Genomic DNA, 18,581 nt, shown 5'->3' with positions numbered 1-18,581 from the left:
TTTCACCGTGTTAGCCAGGATGGTCTCGATCTCCTGACCTCATGATCCGCCCGTCTCGGCCTCCCAAACTGCTGGGATTACAGGCTTGAGCCACCGCGCCCGGCCGCATACTTTCTATTGATGTTTAGCAAACCTCAACTTACTCTGAAATGGTCATACCCCTAAAGTATGGTTGAATGTGTGTCATCCAAGCAAACATATCCTTCTCACTTTATCTGCATAATCATACCCAATCTAAATATGGAAAGAAAAATACCTTCACTCTTCTATGCCATTGGGAATGCAGAAATCTCTCGATAGCAACTTTACCTATGTTATAAAGAGAAAAGAATACCCCAGGGCTAGCAAGGGAATCTTTATAGTACAGCAGAATGTTTTTCTTTCTATATTAGTACCAAATGGTTTTCTAATTATGGACACATTTAGTTCCTTTTCTCTTCATAGTTTAAATCAAAATTATTATTTTTTATTTGTCACTATTTAATATACAGGCTTGACCCTTCTTCATTCTCAACTAAGCATTCTATGCCTATACCAAGCATGGTGCCATCCTACATGGCAATGACTACTGCTGCCAAAAGGAAACGGAAATTAACAAGGTATGATTAAACATAAACTGGTTTGGTTCTATAGTTATATAAGTTAATCTTTATATGTTATTTTCTATTGCTTTTTTATTTTTTGTAATTAGACTCTCAATTCATGTTTAAGCATACTTAGGATAAATTGCTCTGAATGGGGTACTGGATTTATATTATCAAAGCGAGATCTTGAAAAACTCAAGTGTTTCACTTGATATATATATAAGATATTTCCTATTTCAGAGTTTTAAAAATAAATTGAAAAGTTTTCTAGCTGTCAAAAATACTTAATTTTAACTTTTCTGGGGTGACAGTTTTTACTTATTTGGTTATTTTTACTTATTTCATTATCCTTTTTAAACATTACCAAATTTCTTCCATCATAGAATTATGTTATTTTAATGGATTATGATATATGATTAAAATACAATGAGTGAAGAGACTTTTATTTCTGCCTAAGATAGTATAGCTTGTATCAGACCACCCCACCCATCAAGAACAGTTGTAAAAAGTGCATAAAATAGAACCAACAGCTGCTTGAAGGCAATGGAGAACAACCATTATAGCCAGGATTGAGAGCCTAAGATCCCAGAGAAAAGGGAAATATGCTATAGACAGCCAGACTTTCTCTGCCTCTGTTTTTTATTTAGCATTTGCCACTTTATGGCATAAGACATAGAGGCCAAACAGAAAATGGAAACTTAGAGCTATTAGCTGTCTTACTGAGCTAGGGAATCAAAATTATTCTGTACAGTTTTTGTCCTCAAGGTATTCGCCAAGTACTCAACTTTGTGGAATGAGAGGCTAAGACACCAAGCTGAAAGTAGCTGCTAAGAGGCTAAAGTGTTAAGCAGAATGTTGATGTTCTTATGAGGCTTTCATAGAAAAATTGGAGTTCAGGGATCACCATGAAGAAAAGGCCCTGTTAAACACATCAGGATTTTATTTGAGATCCCTGAAGAGTAGTTCACTAGGAGTAGGGCAACCCAGAAATAGGCCAGTTCTTGAAAGTCTGAAACAGACCTTAGACCAACTCAATTCTTGATTGGATCAAGGTGATTTATCTTTGCTCTCCTTGCCACAGGAAAATTAAATTATCTCTGGAAGAATATACCATCTGGAGCCTCTATAGTTTTTTTTTTGTATATATCAGTGTTTGGCACTTAAACAAAAATTACAAAGTATGCCAGGAAACAGAACCAAATGACTAAAAATTAAGAGAAAAAAGCATCATAGGAGCAGTGATTCATACATGAGGCAGATATTGGGATTATCAGATAGGGATTCAAAAATTTTAACTGTATTGGTTTCAAATACTTTCCCAAAGAACTAGATTCTATTAAAGTTAATTAAACAGATATTCTAGAACTGAAAATATAGAATTTACTGAGATAAAGAACTCAATAAATCAATTCAGCAGATTAGGTATAGCAGAAGAGAGTATTAGTGAACTGAAAGATAGATTTGTTTTTTATTTTTAATTTTGTGGGTACATAGTAGGTGTATATATTATGGGGTGCATGGGATATTTTGATACAAGCATACAATATGTAATGACCACATCAGTGTAAATGGAGTATCCATCCATTTATCCTTTATGTTATAAACAATCTAATCATACTCTTAATTATTTTTTAAATGTACAGTACATTATTGTTGACTGTAGTTACCCTGTTGTGCTATCAAATACTACATCTTATTCATTATATTTAGATTAAGCATCCCCCCATTAACCATCCTCACCAATCTCCCAAAAACCCTTCCCAGCCTCTGGTAACCATTCTACTTTCTGTCTCCATGAGTTCAATTTGTTTAATTTTTAGCTCCCCAAACTAAGTGAGAACATGCCAAGTTTTGTCTTTCTGTACCTGGCTTATTTCACTTAACATAATTACCGTCAGTTCCATCCACATTGTTGCAAATGACAGGATCTCATTCTTGTTTCATGGCTGAATGGTACTCCATTGTGTATACGTACCATATTTTCTTTGTCTATTCATCTGTTGATAGGCACTTAGGTTGCTTCCAAATCTTGGCTATTGTGCATAGTGTTGCAATAAACATGGTAGTGTTTATATCTTTTCAGTATACTGATTTCCTTTCATTTTAGTATATATCTAGCAGGGGGATTGCTGGATCATATGATGGCACTATTTTTAGTTTTTCGAGGAATCTTCAAACTTTTCTTTATAGTAGTTGTACTAATTTACATCCCCACAAACAGTATACAAGTGTTCCCTTTTCTCCACATCCTAGCCAGTGTTTGTTGTTGCCTGTCTTTTGGGGGGAAAAAAAAAATTTAATTGGGGTGAGATGATATCTCATTGTAGTTTCGATTTACATTTTTCTAATGATCAGTGATATTGAGTTACCTTTTCATATGCTTGTTTGCCATTTATATGTCTTCTTTTGAGAAATGTCTATTCTTTATTTTAAAAATCAGATTGTTAAATTTTTTTCCTAGAGTTGTTTGAGCTCCTTATATATTATGGTTATTAATCCCTTGCCAGATAGATGGTTTGCAGATATTTTCTCTCATTCTGTGAGTTGTCTCTTCACTTTATTGATTGTTTCCTTTGCTTTACAGAAGCTTTTTAACTTGATGTGATCCCGTTTATCCATATTTGCTTTGGTTGCCTGTGTGGGGTATTACTCAAGAAATCTTTGTCCAGTCCAGTGTCCTAGAGGGTTTCCCCAATGTTTTTTTTTTAGCAGTTTTATAGTTTGAGGTCTTAGGTTTAAGTTTTTATCCATTTTGATTTGATTTCTGTATATTGCAAGAGATAGGGATCTAGCTTCATTCTTCTGCATATGGATAAACAGTTTTTCCAGCACTGTTTATTGAAGAGACTATCTTTCCCCAATGTATGTTCTTGGCAATTTTGTCAAAAATGAGCTTATTGTAAATGTATGGATTTATTTTGGGGCTCTCTATTCTGTTCCACTGATCTATATGTCTGGTTTTATGCCAATCTTGTGCTGTTTTGGTTACTATAGCTCTGTCGTGTAATTTGAAGTCAGATAATGTGATTCCTCCAGTTTTAATCTTTTTGCTCAGGATAGCTTTGGCTATTCTGGGTCTTTTGTGGTTCCATATAAATTTTAGGATTGATAGGCCGGGCGCGGTGGCTCAAGCCTGTAATCCCAGCACTTTGGGAGGCCGAGACGGGCGGATCACGAGGTCAGGAGATCGAGACCATCCTGGCTAACACGGTGAAACCCCGTCTCTACTAAAAATACAAAAAAACTAGCCGGGCGAAGTGGCGGGCGCCTGTAGTCCCAGCTACTCCGGAGGCTGAGGCAGGAGAATGGCGTAAACCCGGGAGGCGGAGCTTGCAGTGAGCTGAGATCCGGCCACTGCACTCCAGCCCGGGCGACAGAGCAAGACTCCGTCTCAAAAAAATAAATAAATAAATAAATAAATAAATAAATTTTAGGATTGTTTTTTCTATTTCTGTGAAGAATGTCATTGGTATTTTGATAGGGATTGCATTGATTCTGTAGACCACTGTGAGTAGTATGGACATTTTAACGATATTGATTCTTCCAATCCATGAACATAGAATATCTTTCTATTTTTTTGTATCCTCTTTAATTTTTTACATCAATGTTTTATAGTTTTCATTATATTTCATTATAGAGATCTTTTACTTCTTTGGTTAACTCCTATTTTATTTTTAGCTTTTGTAAAAGGAATTACTTTTTTTTCAAATTATTTCACTGTTTGTTTATAGAAATGCTACTGGTTTTTCTGTATTGATTTTGTATTCTGCAACTCTACTGAATTTGTTTCTCGGTTCTCATAGTTTTTTGGTGGAGTCTAGGTTTTTCCAAATATATGATAAGATCATGTCATCTGCAAACAAGGATAATTTTACTTCTTCCTTTCCAATTTGGATGTTCTTTCTTTCTTATCTTTCTCTTGTCTGATAGCTCTACTTAGGACTTCCAGTACTATGTTAAATAATAAATACTGGTGAAAGTGGGCATCCTTGTCATGTTCCACAACTTAGAGAAAAGGATTTCAGATTTTCTGCATTCAGAATAGTACTAGCTGTGGGTCTGTCATGTATGGCTTTTATTGTGTTGAGATATGTTCCTTCTATACCCAGTTTTTTTAGAGTTTTTATCATAAAGGGATGCTGGATTTTATCAAATGCTTTTTCAGCATCAACTGAAATGATCATATGGTTTTTGCTCTTCATTCTATTGATATGATGTATCACATTGGTTAATTTGCAAGATGGTTATATTGAACCATCTTGCATCCCTAGAATAAATCCCACTTGGCCGTAATGAATGATCTTTTGGGTTTGTTATTGGATCAGTTTGCTAGTATTTTGACAAGGATTTTTGCATGTATTCATCAGAGATACTGGCCTGGAGTTTTCTTATTTTGATGTGTCCTTTTCTGGTTTTGGTATCAGAGTAATACTGGCCTCATATAATGATTTTGGAAGTATTCCTTCTGCCTCTGTTTTTCAGAATAGTTTGAGTAAGATTGGTATTGGTTCTTTTTTAAATGTTTGGTAAAAATCAGCAGTGAAGCCATCAAATTCCAAGCTTTTCTTTGCTGGGAGACTTTTTATTATGACTTCGATTTTGTTAACTTGTTATTAATCTGTTCAGGTTTTGGAATTTTTTCTGAAAGACAGACTGGTAGGAAAATGTCCAAACTGATGTGCAGAATGATAAAAATATGTGAAGAAGTGAAAGAGACATGGGACACAATTTTTAAAAGTCTAGAACGTATGTATTTTGTGTCTCAGAAAGGAATGAGATAAAGAATAGGGAAAAATAATATTTGAGATGATGGCTAATACTTATTCAAAACTAACAAGACATTAAACCATGGATTTGAGAAGCACTGCAAACCAAAAGCAGGATTAATATAAAGAGAAACATGCCTAGGTATATAGTAGTAAAACAACTAAAAAAGATAAGGAAAAATCATAAATATACTGAGTTATATGACTAGAAGTTCATGATACATTCTTTATATACTATAAATTGAATGCAATGACAAAATATACTGAATAAATATAAAATGGATCTGACTTCCTCTACCTCTTTTTCTTTGCTATGTGATTATGGGGAGAAAAGTTTATAGAAGACCTTAAAATGACTCTTTTTAAATGTATTTTCCACCAGGAGCCTGTTATCATTTAAGCAACAGAAACGAATTTACAGGTAGCCTACTTATTTGTGCTACACAGAGTATCTTCTCATAAGTGAATTTAATATCTGTCTTTGTCCCTCCTAAACAAAGTATGACAGAGACTTGGAATGTGTAAATTTAAAATTTATGGATTTTTTCCTAAATGTCTCATCTACGACATTTAAAATTTTGTATTTGCTAAGGTACAAATTTGATTTGTACAATTAGTCTGGTTTATATACAGAAGTCAATCACTTTATGAGTGAGCCTAGCTAACCACAATCGTCTGTTTTGTCTACTTTTATCACTAATTTGAATAATGTCAGTTTTGTCATTTATTCCATTAATTAGTTTTAGTGAGTTTTCTTGTCCTTCACTGGTAGTATGTTGTGTTTACTTAGATGTCACAAATGTTTATAGATAAGAATAATTTTTAAATGTGAACTTAGCTATTATAAAATCAAATGGTTTTTCAGGAAATGTCCAGGTATGTGAATTGTATATTTGGAGTGATTTTAGATAAGTTAAAGGGCTTCCACATGAACAATTAATATTGTGAAATAATATTAAAGGACATGTAAAGAAAGTAACCTGATTTCTTATAGCCTATTAATTGTTATATTACATTCCCTCTGGTACCAGTAATTAGATCCTGCCATTAACTAAGGTTAAAAGAGATTAATGCTAGAAATGTACATGATTACTTTTTTTAATCTTCCTTTTCCCCAATTAAAGTTACATGAGCTTCAGAGTAATAAACTGTGGTATTTTCCATTTAGCAGCTTTATATACATATTTAGTTGTGTATTTTTCTAATACAGTTTTAAAAATAAAGAAGGGGATGCTCTCTATATATGTATTTCATTTATTTTGCATAAAATAGCATTAGAGTTTGAAAGCACTGGATATTCCAAAACCTACCCAACAGATTTTTTTAAATGAGAATATTCGATTTTTAATCTTAACAATTTATGTAATATTTCTGTAGCAGGCTATTTTACTAAATTGATTAGCCTATCAAATATTTAAATATAATACATACATAATGTTAGCTTTTACTTCTCAATTATATTAATCAGAGTTTTGGATTGTTTGTTTTGTATTTATTTGGTTAATTGGTTTTTTGTTTGTTCCACAATCTTTTAAGCACCCCATAGCAGTTTCAAACTTGCCATACATTTTTATTTTGTTTTGAAAGATGTCTAGTTATTTCAACTAGAAATTATTTCAGACAAAATAGTATAGGAGGTATTATGTTAATTGAGTAGAAACATTCTCCCTATATAAGGGAGCAAAAGGTTAGTTCTTCACTTTATTTATAGTTATGGCAATATATTTTACATACAACTGGAAGTGTCTTTGGATTTCTCAGTATAGTCTTTAACATAATTTGAATTTGCACTTATATCAGTGTTAAGTCTTTGTAGTTTATGACCTACAACATAAATGTTAAACATTTCATCAATGGACTATTTAACTAAATCGTAAAAATGTTTGGGTATATTTTACTTTTATATAAATATGCAATTTATTAGGGTTAGATTTTGTTTCTAGAAATATGAGTTCTAATCAAATAGCTTTATTCAAAAGCCTAATTTTCAAGAAAGAACATGCTATGAGTAAAAAGTAGGGTCCTGGAACTAGCCAAAGTGAATAATCGTACTTTGAAATAATAAAGACAACTTTGGGATAAATTTAAGAAAAAGCAATGTTTTATCAAAAGTAACTAATAACATTGATCTTTATATTTGAAAAAATAAAATCACCAAATGATCAAAAAAGAATTTCTGCCTTGGACAGCTGATATGTACAAAAAAGCAGGTTTAATATTCAAAACAGAATCGTAGTAATTTATCACCATTTAGGAAGTGGGGACTACTGTAGTTGATATATTATTTGTGCATACAAATTTGTGATTTTACCTTCTTAAACTGTGTATTTTTCATTACTTCCACTGAGTAGTCACCCCTTATTCAAGTTTTGCTTTCTGTGGTTTCAGTTACCCGTGGTCAACTGCAGTTCAAAATAGGCGATTGTAGTACAATAAGATATTTTAAGAGAGAGAGAGACCACATTCATATAACCTTATTAAATATATTGTTATAATTGCTCTATTTTATTGTTAATCTCTTACTGTGCCTAATTTATAATTTAAACTTTATCATAGATATGTGTAGGAGAATACGTAGTATATATCCTGTTTGGTACTATCCTCGGTTGCAGGCATCCACGGGCAATCTTAGAAGATATCCCCCCCGATGATAAGGTTACTATATAGTATCTTTATTAGTCAGAATTTCCCTCAACTTAGGTTGTTTGAATCAGTGTGGAAGGTTGTTCTTTTTCCACCCAACCCCCAATTCTACCTATTAAAAATTGATCCACCTTAGGACTAGGAAGGATTACTGTTTTTCAGGGCCCAGATCAAACTCATTGCATCCACAAAATTTTCCATTATTCTTTCTTAGTCTACACTCAAGAATCTATAGCTCCTTGTATTATGAAAACCTTGGCACTATATTTTTGCTTTACCTTATATTATTTCATATATTTATCTTATTTTTTTCTCATCTCCACTGTATGTCTATTCTATAAGATTTTAGGACAGGAATTTTTGTGCCTTATTTATTTGTATATCCTGTAACACAAGGCCATAATAGGTGTTTATTAATATGTCCACTCAAATTGAGTAAGAAATTTGAACCATCAGCAGTGTAAAACTGATTAAATTTTTGAAGCTAGAGCAAATGAAAACAGGTCGTTCTTTTTATTTCAGTTTCTGTGATTCCAATAATTAGAGATTTTTATTCTGTTACCCTGCTTTCATTTTAAAACAAAGTTTTTCAAACAATCTCACTTGTTTATACCTTTCAGATTAGGGTTCTTGGTCCAAATTTGTAACATGAGCTTAGGGTTTTTTTTGGTTTTTTTTGTTTTTTGTTTTTACCTCTTGTGACTATGTGCTACTGATCTCTACATTTTGAATAGTAGTGCTTGAGTGCTTGCTTATCTGCCAGCAGAGCACCCTGGAATATTCTGCTACAGAATTGTAACATACACCTACAATCATAACATTCAATTTGAATAAATATATTAAATAACCAATTTAAAATCACACACAGCTAAATTTCTCTGGGCCAAAAATGTATTTAGTACCTCCACTTCTGTGAGATTTCACAACTTAATATTTTTGTGTTTTATTTCTTTAATCACTGTTGCATGTAGAATATGTATTAGAAGTTTGAGAGATAAAAAAAAAAAATGCTTAACTAAATTAAAAACTTTTCCCCTCAAGTTCTACATCAAACACTTCGTTAACTGCAGACATAAATTCTGGATTTGCCAAACGTGTTCGACAAGATAATTCAAGCAATAAGCACTTACAAGAAAACAAACCAACAATGGGTATGTCTCAGCTTTTAATTTGATATTTAATGGTATGACTATGTAACACACTTAGTACTTTACATTTTTTATTGTGTTTTCGTAAGAATCTCTCTTTATTCATCACCTTTACTATATGGTAGAACAAGTATGATTATCCACATGTTATAGATGAGGAAACTTTAAAACACAAACAGCATTTACCCAAGATCACACAGATACTATATTGGAGGAACCAAAACTCAAGAACCAGGTCTTACAGCTCTACATTATACACCCTTTTAGTTATCCCTACTGCCTCATGATAATTGAAGTAATTGGCTAAATGTATTATTTAATGTTACTAATTAAGTATATTTTACAGATAAACTATACCCACTTTAAATTTTTCTCTTAGCATATTATTTTGAGTAATTTGGCCTCTAACTCAATGTATAAGTACTACACATATTCCAGTCTGTATCTAGTTATAATCATATTGTAACTCCCATTGGCAAGTTGGAAAAGATACTGATGGATCTTTCCCATCAGTATGAAAGATACTACATTCCATCAACCACATATGGGAGTGACATGAGTTTATGATAACAAAACCACTTCAGTTAAACTAGTGGTATATCATGCCAGCCAGTTTCCAAGCCCCAACATCTAGACTTCTGTCTCTCTGATACTACAGTTCCTAAGACTTCATTCAGAAACTGTTTATTTACTAGGCATTTACCATGTCTTGTGATGAATACAGAGAGCAGTAAGACATAGTTTGATTGTTCTCTATAGGAACTTATAATTATAGCAGATGCAATTTAAAGGTGTCTCGTGATACAATGTTTCTAAGAATAACATGAAAGCTATTGTTACTTTTTTCTGTCAGTGTCCTTTGATTAGAGTAATATAAAATTCCTCAGTAACTTTGTCAACCTGTATTGGTAAATGCTTGCTCCCTGTAGTAGCCAGTGTTTACCTTAAGTTCAATGGAAATTGAAATATCAGACAGCAAATTGAAACATCAGACAGTAAGGTGGTAAAGTATAACATTTACCTTGATATTTGGTTTGACGTGTTGTACTTAATAATGCTTAAAAATGTGTATCTGTAGTTAGTGTAGATGTGTACTGCCGCATTGATCTTCTGAAAAAGTTCTTCAAGAATCATAATTCTACAGCCAAATAATAAATTTATAAAAATTCTCAAGTCATAGAAATTGGGTTTTTCTAATATGCGTATTATCTGAAGATACAAATGCATCAAATATTTCATGTATAAAGAGATGTGAATAAAAATATCAACTATGGGGAAAAAAAAAAGTGGGAGATGATACTAAACCACAATGCTTGCCGAAGAGGTATTCGTTTGTAAGGAAAGATATTTTATATACATTATAATGTTCAAGTGAAAATGCCCAAATGCACAGCAGAAAAAGGTGAGAATTGAGACTGCCTTCCTTAGAGTGTATTAAGCCAAGTTTTCTAACTAACAATGTACCAATGTACAAATAAAAAAACATACGACCATCAGTAGGGAAATAAGATGGTCAATTCGAGAAATAAGAAATAGTGTTAAGCGAATATGTCCATCTAAAACTCAAACCTAATGTGGCCAAGAAAGTGAATAAGCAATTAAACTGATCCTGAAAATAGTCAATGGCACCTTGTTGTAACAACACTTTGTTGAGTAGAAAATGATGGTGAAAGCTAATGAAGAACCAGAAGAATGGGCATAAATAGAACATACTTGAGAGGTGGCAGTAGGGAAGAACTACAGGATTAAGATCAGCCCTTTAGGAAGTACTAGATGCAAATGATAATTTTAAATTGAAAAAGTATGGAAGTTTAAATCCCTGGGGAAATAATCCAAGGAATGAGAAAAAAATGGTGATACAGCAAAGAAAGGAAGAAATGCTTGTAGAAATGGTCTTTCATTAGTCAGAAAGAAAGAAAGTGAACATAGTAATTAATTCAATGACTTCACCTGATGTCTGTGTATGTACACACACTCACTGAAACTTCAATTTGCAATATGAATTTGAGCAGCTTTTAAAAACCAAAGATATTAATGTCTCTTTGTTGTTGTTGTAGTATTTTAAATCATGTTAACTAACAACTATGAATTTCAAGAGTAAATTTTTCTTTCTATGGTTATGATTTTTAGAAGTTGAATGATGAAAACTTTTGAATGATATTTATGCCATATTTACACATCTTTTTATTTCTTCACTAGAACATAAAAGAAACATCTGTAAAGTAAATCCAAGCTTGGTTAGAAAATTTGGAAGAAATATTTCAAAAGGAAATCTAAGATAAATCACTTCAAAACCAACCAAAATGAAGTTGATTAAAATCTTTGAAAGAAGACCCATCTTAAAGCTAAGTTTACCCAAATACTTTCAGCAAGCAAAAAAATGAAACTCTTTGTTTTCTTCTTTTGTATTCTAAAAAAATAAAATTCCAAAAGAAAAGATTGTCTTTTAAGTTTTTTAAATATTTGTTGCCTTTTAAAATCCCTGAGTGTAAATTACCATGGTGGCAGCTTAGTTTTACTATGCTACAACAAGTTGACTAGGACATTTTAGTAAATGGTAGTGAGTTAAATTATCTTTATTATTTTTTGAAAATAAGAATTTAGAAGTAGTAAAATTATGGCCCAAGATGTATTTGGCTCGCTATTATGTTTCAAGACATTGTTTTAATCATATATATGACTTTCCTTTTCAAAAATAATGTAGAAGTGTCGATATATGTGCCCATAAAATCATTGTAAATATTATTTAAGTAGTCATCACAAATAAAATATTGTTCCTTGCTACTTGATATATTAAAGATGTAGATTTTAAAGTGTTTCGTTTTCTTGTCTCATTACTGCCCCTTACATACTCTAAACCAATGGTCCCCAATCTTTTTGGCACCAGGGACCAGTTTTGTGGAAGACAAAACCACAGACTGAGTGTCGGGGGGTGGTTTCAGGATGATTCAAGCACTTTACATTTATTGTGCACTTTGTTTCTATTATTATTACATTATATATTATATATTATTAAATAATTACATAACTCACCATAATGTAGAATCACTGGGAGCCCTGAGCTTGTTTTCTTGCAACTAAACAGTACCATCTTGGGGTAATAGGAGATAGTCACAGATCATCAGGCATTACATTCTCACAGGGAGTGTACAACTTAGATCCCTCACATGCGCAGTTCACAACAGGGGTCACACTCATGAGAATCTAACGCCGCTTCTGATCTGATACGTGGCAGAGCTCAGGCAGTAATGCCAGCAATGGGAGCGCTCACCTACCACTCGCCTCCTGCTCTGCGGCCTGGTTCCTAACAGGCCATGGTTGAGGACCCCTGCTCTAAACTATTATTTTATAGAAAATGTGAATTTTGTAGATTTGTATTTCAGATACGATCAAGATATGTGGCACCAGAGTCAAATCTGAAAATAATCCACAGGCCTCGTAATGATAATGGGAAAAGATGTTTCAGTCATTCTTGCTGCTATAGGAAGTACATGGAGCTGCAACTTAATTATACAACCTTATTTTCTTGCCTTGCCTGTCCTGTTTGTTTGCTGAATGTAACACATTTGGCCAAATGCACTTTTAATTTTATGCAGCACAGGACCCTTCACACCAAAGCAAACAGGCTGAAACATTTTAAGCCTTTCAGCTAATCAAGTTTTTCCACTTAAAATCTGGTTGGGAGAGTGTGAGAATAATCTTTAAGGTCCCTTTCAGCTCTGACACTGGTGATTCCATATTTATAGAGCATCTTCAGGATCTGTCATATGGAAAACCACCGTACACACCTTTTTTTTTTTTTGGTCCCTTCATCATTTGGTTTTTGAGTGTGTTGACTGTTTAACAATCACTTTCATCTCTGTATTCCTTTCAATTTTAGGTAAAAGAAATCTTTTCACCAGATAGTGATGAGTGGCTACCATGATTCATAAGTGACTAGACCTCATGGTTCTCCTCATACCATAAGGTATGAGCACAATTTTCTTATATACCATTTTTATCAGGTAGAGATTTGGCCTTCTATAAAAATTAATAAAAGGGCCTTTGTCATAGAACTATATTAAGGGGAAGTTAGGGGGAATAAACCATAATGAATATGGGAAAAGAAGACGATTAACTATGTGAATTTAAACTAAAACAAGAATACTATTCGATAAGTCACTGTGAAAACATTTTTAAGTGAGCCTTATGTAAAAAGTAGATCAATCAAAAGTAAATATATAACCGTGAATTTTCACAAAGTGAACATGCCCATGTAAACAGCACTCAAATGATGAAATAGAAAATTATCCATACCTCGGAAGACTCCCTTACACCTTCTCCCAGTCACCACCTCCCTCACTGGTAACAACTATCCTAACTTCTAACAGCACAGTTTGATTTTTAATTGATTATTTCTTAAAAAATTAATATATGTACTTTTAGTTGGTACATAATAATTGTACATATATGGGGTACAATGTGATATGTTGATATATGTATACAATGTGCAATGATCAAGTCAGGATTTTAGCATATCCATCACCTTAAACCTTTATCTTTGTGTTGGTAACATCAGAGATATATTTTAACTAAAATAACTAATTTTTATTTTAAAAAAATGTTCTAGAAAATGATACAGAACTGTATGAAGTAAATGTGCTTCCTCCTCATCTCCTACTAATATCATTCCCAGGTGTAACCACTGTTAATATTAGGTTGGTGCAAATTGCGATTTTTGTCAGTACTTTCAATGGCAAAAACCGCAATTACTTTTGCACCAACCTAATAGTTTAGGTACCATGCCTAGACATTTACTTTTGTCATATATATATATATATATAGAGAGAGAGAGAGAGACAGATATCTAGATCTATATTCCTATATTCTTGGGGATTTTTTATGAAAATAGGATCATACTTTTTATATTGTTTTGCACTTTTCATTTTCATTCACATTTAAAACCATGGTGGACATATTTGTAAAATTTTTAAGTGTGAATTTCATAATGCTGCTGATAACAATTTTTATATAGTAAATATATCGAGAGAAACGTAGATGATGGTCTCTTTTGAGCTACACTGTTCAGCATTTCTGAAAATATTGGAGTAGTCAGTCACTGTTATTTCTACATCATGATGTGTTATGCATGTTCCACAGAACACAGCTTACCTGGGATTCCCTGCCAAGGAAAGGGTTCCAGGTCAAAGAAGAGTGGAAAATGCAGCATACTGGGAGACTGTGCACATTGACAATATAAGCCCCTGAAGTCTCATAACCAAGAGTCTCGTTTTACTTAACCCGGTAATTTTCGAATTACTTTAAAACGCTGAAGTTTTTAAAAATTGTGTGAGAATACTATATTGAGCCCTCATTATTATAACACTGAATACAATTATCAGATTTTGTCCAGGGTATTCTTTTTCTTATTTTTTTCCTTTAGTGGAGTATTTTAAAGCCTCATTTAGTCACTGCATACTTGCTTATGAATCTGAAAAAAGTGGTATTTCTTTATATTTTAAAAAATCCTTTCATTAAAGAACTAGTACTATCCCTAAAAACATACTTGGAGCAACAATGTTCTAAATTAATAATGGTTATAAAATTGACAAATTAGAAAGTTATGATGGTAGAGATTTAATGGAATGTATTCAAGAGAGTCATTTTATTTATCATATTGAAATAATCACTTTCAATACATTAATTCTAATTCTACCTATCTTTCTCATTCACTTTTATTAAGACCTAAGTAAAACAAATTTTGTTTTTTGCAGAGTAACATTTTAAAAAATAAGATTATATTATGCTTTCCTACCTTTTAAAATTGAAGAACATGTTCTTACATTCCTGGATATTATACTTGACTTTGCTTACATGCCAAAGGTAGGTAAAGTACACACCAATTGTCGTGAACAACAGCACTGCTATAACATGGCGTATGTGTTCCTAAAACACAAAATGCTATGCAAAGTTATGCAAGGAGGGTGGTCTGAATTCAGACAGGAGTTTATAATGCCAGATGCAGATGACTGTGGCCCACTGTCATGAGGTATGTTCATTTTGAATATTCTGATGTAGCTTGGTACCACTGAGTACAGCTTTCTATTCACCTAATGTTTCACCCAGATGAAAACTTGTGTAACCAGATACAAAACTCACATTAGGCTCAAATGGTTTCCTAATGTACCAATGCCATAGGAGCAAATTTGTACTTTAAAGATAGTTACAGCAGAACTGACTAATCTATATATATATTTATACACACACACACATATATACAGCAAAACTACATTTATATGTATACATGTATACATATACAAGCATCTACAGAAAACATGCTATATAGATATACATACTGTATATATATATATAGCAAAACTGACTACACATATATACACATATACATGTATATGTATATATCATTGTTAAACTGAAGAGGGATTCATATTTATAACAACTGCATTTTGTTTTATGCTTTGACTCTTTCATATTTAAATAACTTAGAAATATCTACAGTAACTGCTCAACAAGAGCTTTGGTGTTAATGAAGTTGCAAATTCTGGAATCAGATAGGATAGTCTGACCTTACTTTGAGACCAGCTTCCAATCACAAGCCTTATAAAGTGACTCCTTATTTGCAAAGGGGCCCTCAGTCCACATTTCTTAATGAACACATTATAATAGTCATACTGTTTTGAGCTCTTATATAATAAATGTTTTAAATGTATTTTTCACTTATTCCTCAAACAAGCATTTAAAGTAGATGCTACATTTCATGTTGAACATGATAAATATGTATGAGTTTTATCAATTAAATAATTTTTAAAGTAATTGTTACAGATGTACAACTTCTTATTCAATTCCAAAACTTCACAGATTTTGAAAATCAGGTTTTGTATAATTTTTGTCAGTAAAACCTGACTACTGCTAATATGAGTCTATTAATTGTCTTTACCCTACTTAGTACAAACTTTCAGAGGCTTTGCTGCAGAAATGTTAATGTTCAGTTATAGAGTATTAACCCAGACCTCACTGGGGTGAGGGTGTTATATATAAATACAGTATATGCACTATATTGCATTTCTGAAACAAACAAAAAAAATACTGAATTATAAAATGCCTAGCCATGAGGATTTCAGATGATGATTTCTAAATAACATATTTAGTTTTCTAATTGAAAAAGATGCTTGGAAAAATTAAGTAATTTGCCAAAAATTCCACAGCTGTGAAATTCCACAGTAGCAGAATTGGGATTTTTGCACTACAGTTGGTATAAAATACCTCTGTCTACAGTGTGGCTAACACTACATATGGATGGCTATACAAAAAGCATCTCTACGACAGAAAACAAATTTGAATCACCTGTTGACTTGTGGCTGGTAATTAGCTTTATTTTGTGGGTGAAGTTCAGTAAATTATATCCAGATTTGAGGTGTATTCAATGCATTTTATAATTATAAGCAAATTATATCTAGCTCACATTGTTTATATTGAAAACAAAAATGGGCTGGACCCAATGGCTCACACCTGTAATCCCAGCACTTTGGGAGGCCAAAGCAGGTAGATCACTTTAGGTCAGGAGTTCAAGACCAGCCTGTCCAACATGGTGAAATCTTATCTCTACTGAAAATATAAAAATTAGTCAGGCATGGTGGCAGGCACCTGTAATCCCAGCTACTCAGGAGGCTAAGGCAGGAGAATCGCTAGTACCCAGAAGGCGGAGGTTGCAGTGAGCTGAGATTGCGCCGCTGTACTCCAGCTTGGGCACAGAACGAGACTCCATCTCAGAAAATAAAATAAAATAAAGTATTGTTATTAGTACATGTAGAAAAGTCATTAGTATCCCTGAAGGCATTCACAAATCCTATGGACTGATTTTTCAAGGATGTTGTTTCTTTTACAATCAAACTTTCACACATATATTGCTTTTTGCATATTCACAACTTGCCCATAAGTTGTTAACGACTCAAGGTAAGATATGTTACAAAACCACTGGTTTACATCCTGAATTTTTTTGTGTTAAGACTCCATATTCAAAGTCTGAAGGCACAACTGGGATGTTAAGACAAAATATAAATGTATTTTTCAGGAATTAGCACAGGGCAGTTGTTTTTTTAATGCATATGCTGAGTACTAAGCTTATCACCTCCTGTGACTTCCCCAAAAAGGTAGTAATTGATAGATAGTCCATACTTCTCTGAATGAACATCATCTTACAAATCACTCAATCCTTGTAAATGGCAAGTTCTACATAACAGCCACTATAGGGATTAGACCCTGAAGTTAAGACCTGTTGGGGAACTTTAGTTCTGAGGTATTTCTGTCATTTATATGTACATACAGATGCTCCTCGGGTTATATCCTGATAAACCCATAATAAGCTGAAAATATTGTGAGTCAAAAATGCATTTAATGTATCTAACTTACAAACATAACCCAGCCTACCTTAAACGTGCTCAGAATACTTTCATTAACCTACAGTTGAGCAAAATCATCTGACACAAAGGCTATTTTATAATAAAGTACTGAATATCTCATGTAATGTATTTAACACTGTACTAAAAGTGAAAAACACAATAGTTGTACGGGTTCTCTCACAATGCTGGGCAGCAGCAGCAAGCCATAGCTCCCAGTGAGCCACACAGTTCAACTTAACAAGACTTTGAATTTACAGTGGGTTTATCAAGACATATAACCCCATTAAAAGTGGAGGAATATCTGTATTTTTTTGGAAGTCATAATTTAAAAATATCTATGCATTCTTATACTTTTAACAAGGTGGAAGGTGAAAGGTATCTGTATAATGAAGAAGAGTAGAGATATGAGAGGAAAATAGTTCTATGATCAGAACCTTGGACACAAATACTATGTCTTCAGCCTTATTTCTCATCTCTGCAGAATAAACTTCCCCTCTGCAAGCCACTTCTCAAATATGAAATGCTGGAAATCCTTTCTAATATCACCACCCTTGGCACACATCCCTTTACCGTTATCTCCTTTAGTGTGGTTATTTCAGAATCATTGTAATTATTTTTAAAAATTTTTAACCCCTCCTGTTCTTCCCAATAACAATTGTTTTTTTTGTTTTTGGTTTTTTTTTTTTTAATGAACCCTTTTATTTGTGATGGTGGTGAGAGAGATTGAGAATACATATTTTAATGTTTGTCACGATATTAGTGATAGAATCTACCCAAGAAGCAGATGATTTGTGAAACTGATAGAAATGATTAGAAAAGGAATATATTTTTAAACAATCTTAATGGATAGAACAAAATCTTCAGAAACATGTGCTTGATGCTATACAAAAGCTTTAACTTTAAAGAAATGGTTGGTATTTAAGAAAGAAATCTGGTATAAAAATTTAAGTTATTAGTAAAGACTAACAACCAGAAAAAAAAATCATGTGTTTAAAATATTTTTTTTATTATTATTATTTTATTATTATTATTATACTTTAAGTT

At 32.7% G+C, this 18,581-nt stretch overlaps 1 protein-coding gene and 1 long non-coding RNA gene across 2 annotated transcripts in view; both read left to right on the top strand.

Annotated features, from left to right (window-relative positions):
- KIF18A (kinesin family member 18A) overlaps positions 1-11,455 on the top strand; it is an 86,378-nt gene extending 74,923 nt beyond the window's left edge. Inside the window, exons 15-17 of the mRNA XM_011936322.1 lie at positions 492-599; positions 9,035-9,144; positions 11,341-11,455. Coding sequence (XP_011791712.1) covers positions 492-599; positions 9,035-9,144; positions 11,341-11,423 — 301 coding nt within the window. The 3' untranslated portion in view covers positions 11,424-11,455. The remainder of the gene's footprint in view (positions 1-491; positions 600-9,034; positions 9,145-11,340) is intronic.
- Positions 11,456-13,004: 1,549 nt separating this feature from the next.
- The window catches only part of LOC105507713, a 46,205-nt gene continuing 40,628 nt past the window's right edge, over positions 13,005-18,581 (top strand). Inside the window, exon 1 of the long non-coding RNA XR_001001144.1 lies at positions 13,005-13,108. This is a non-coding gene — a long non-coding RNA (uncharacterized LOC105507713). The remainder of the gene's footprint in view (positions 13,109-18,581) is intronic.

This window comes from Colobus angolensis, unplaced genomic scaffold (assembly GCF_000951035.1).
Source record: "Colobus angolensis palliatus isolate OR3802 unplaced genomic scaffold, Cang.pa_1.0 Scaffold152, whole genome shotgun sequence".
Lineage (NCBI taxonomy): Eukaryota > Metazoa > Chordata > Mammalia > Primates > Cercopithecidae > Colobus > Colobus angolensis.
Note: the sequence above shows the minus strand (reverse complement) of the source record. Positions and strands in the feature narration are given on the sequence as shown.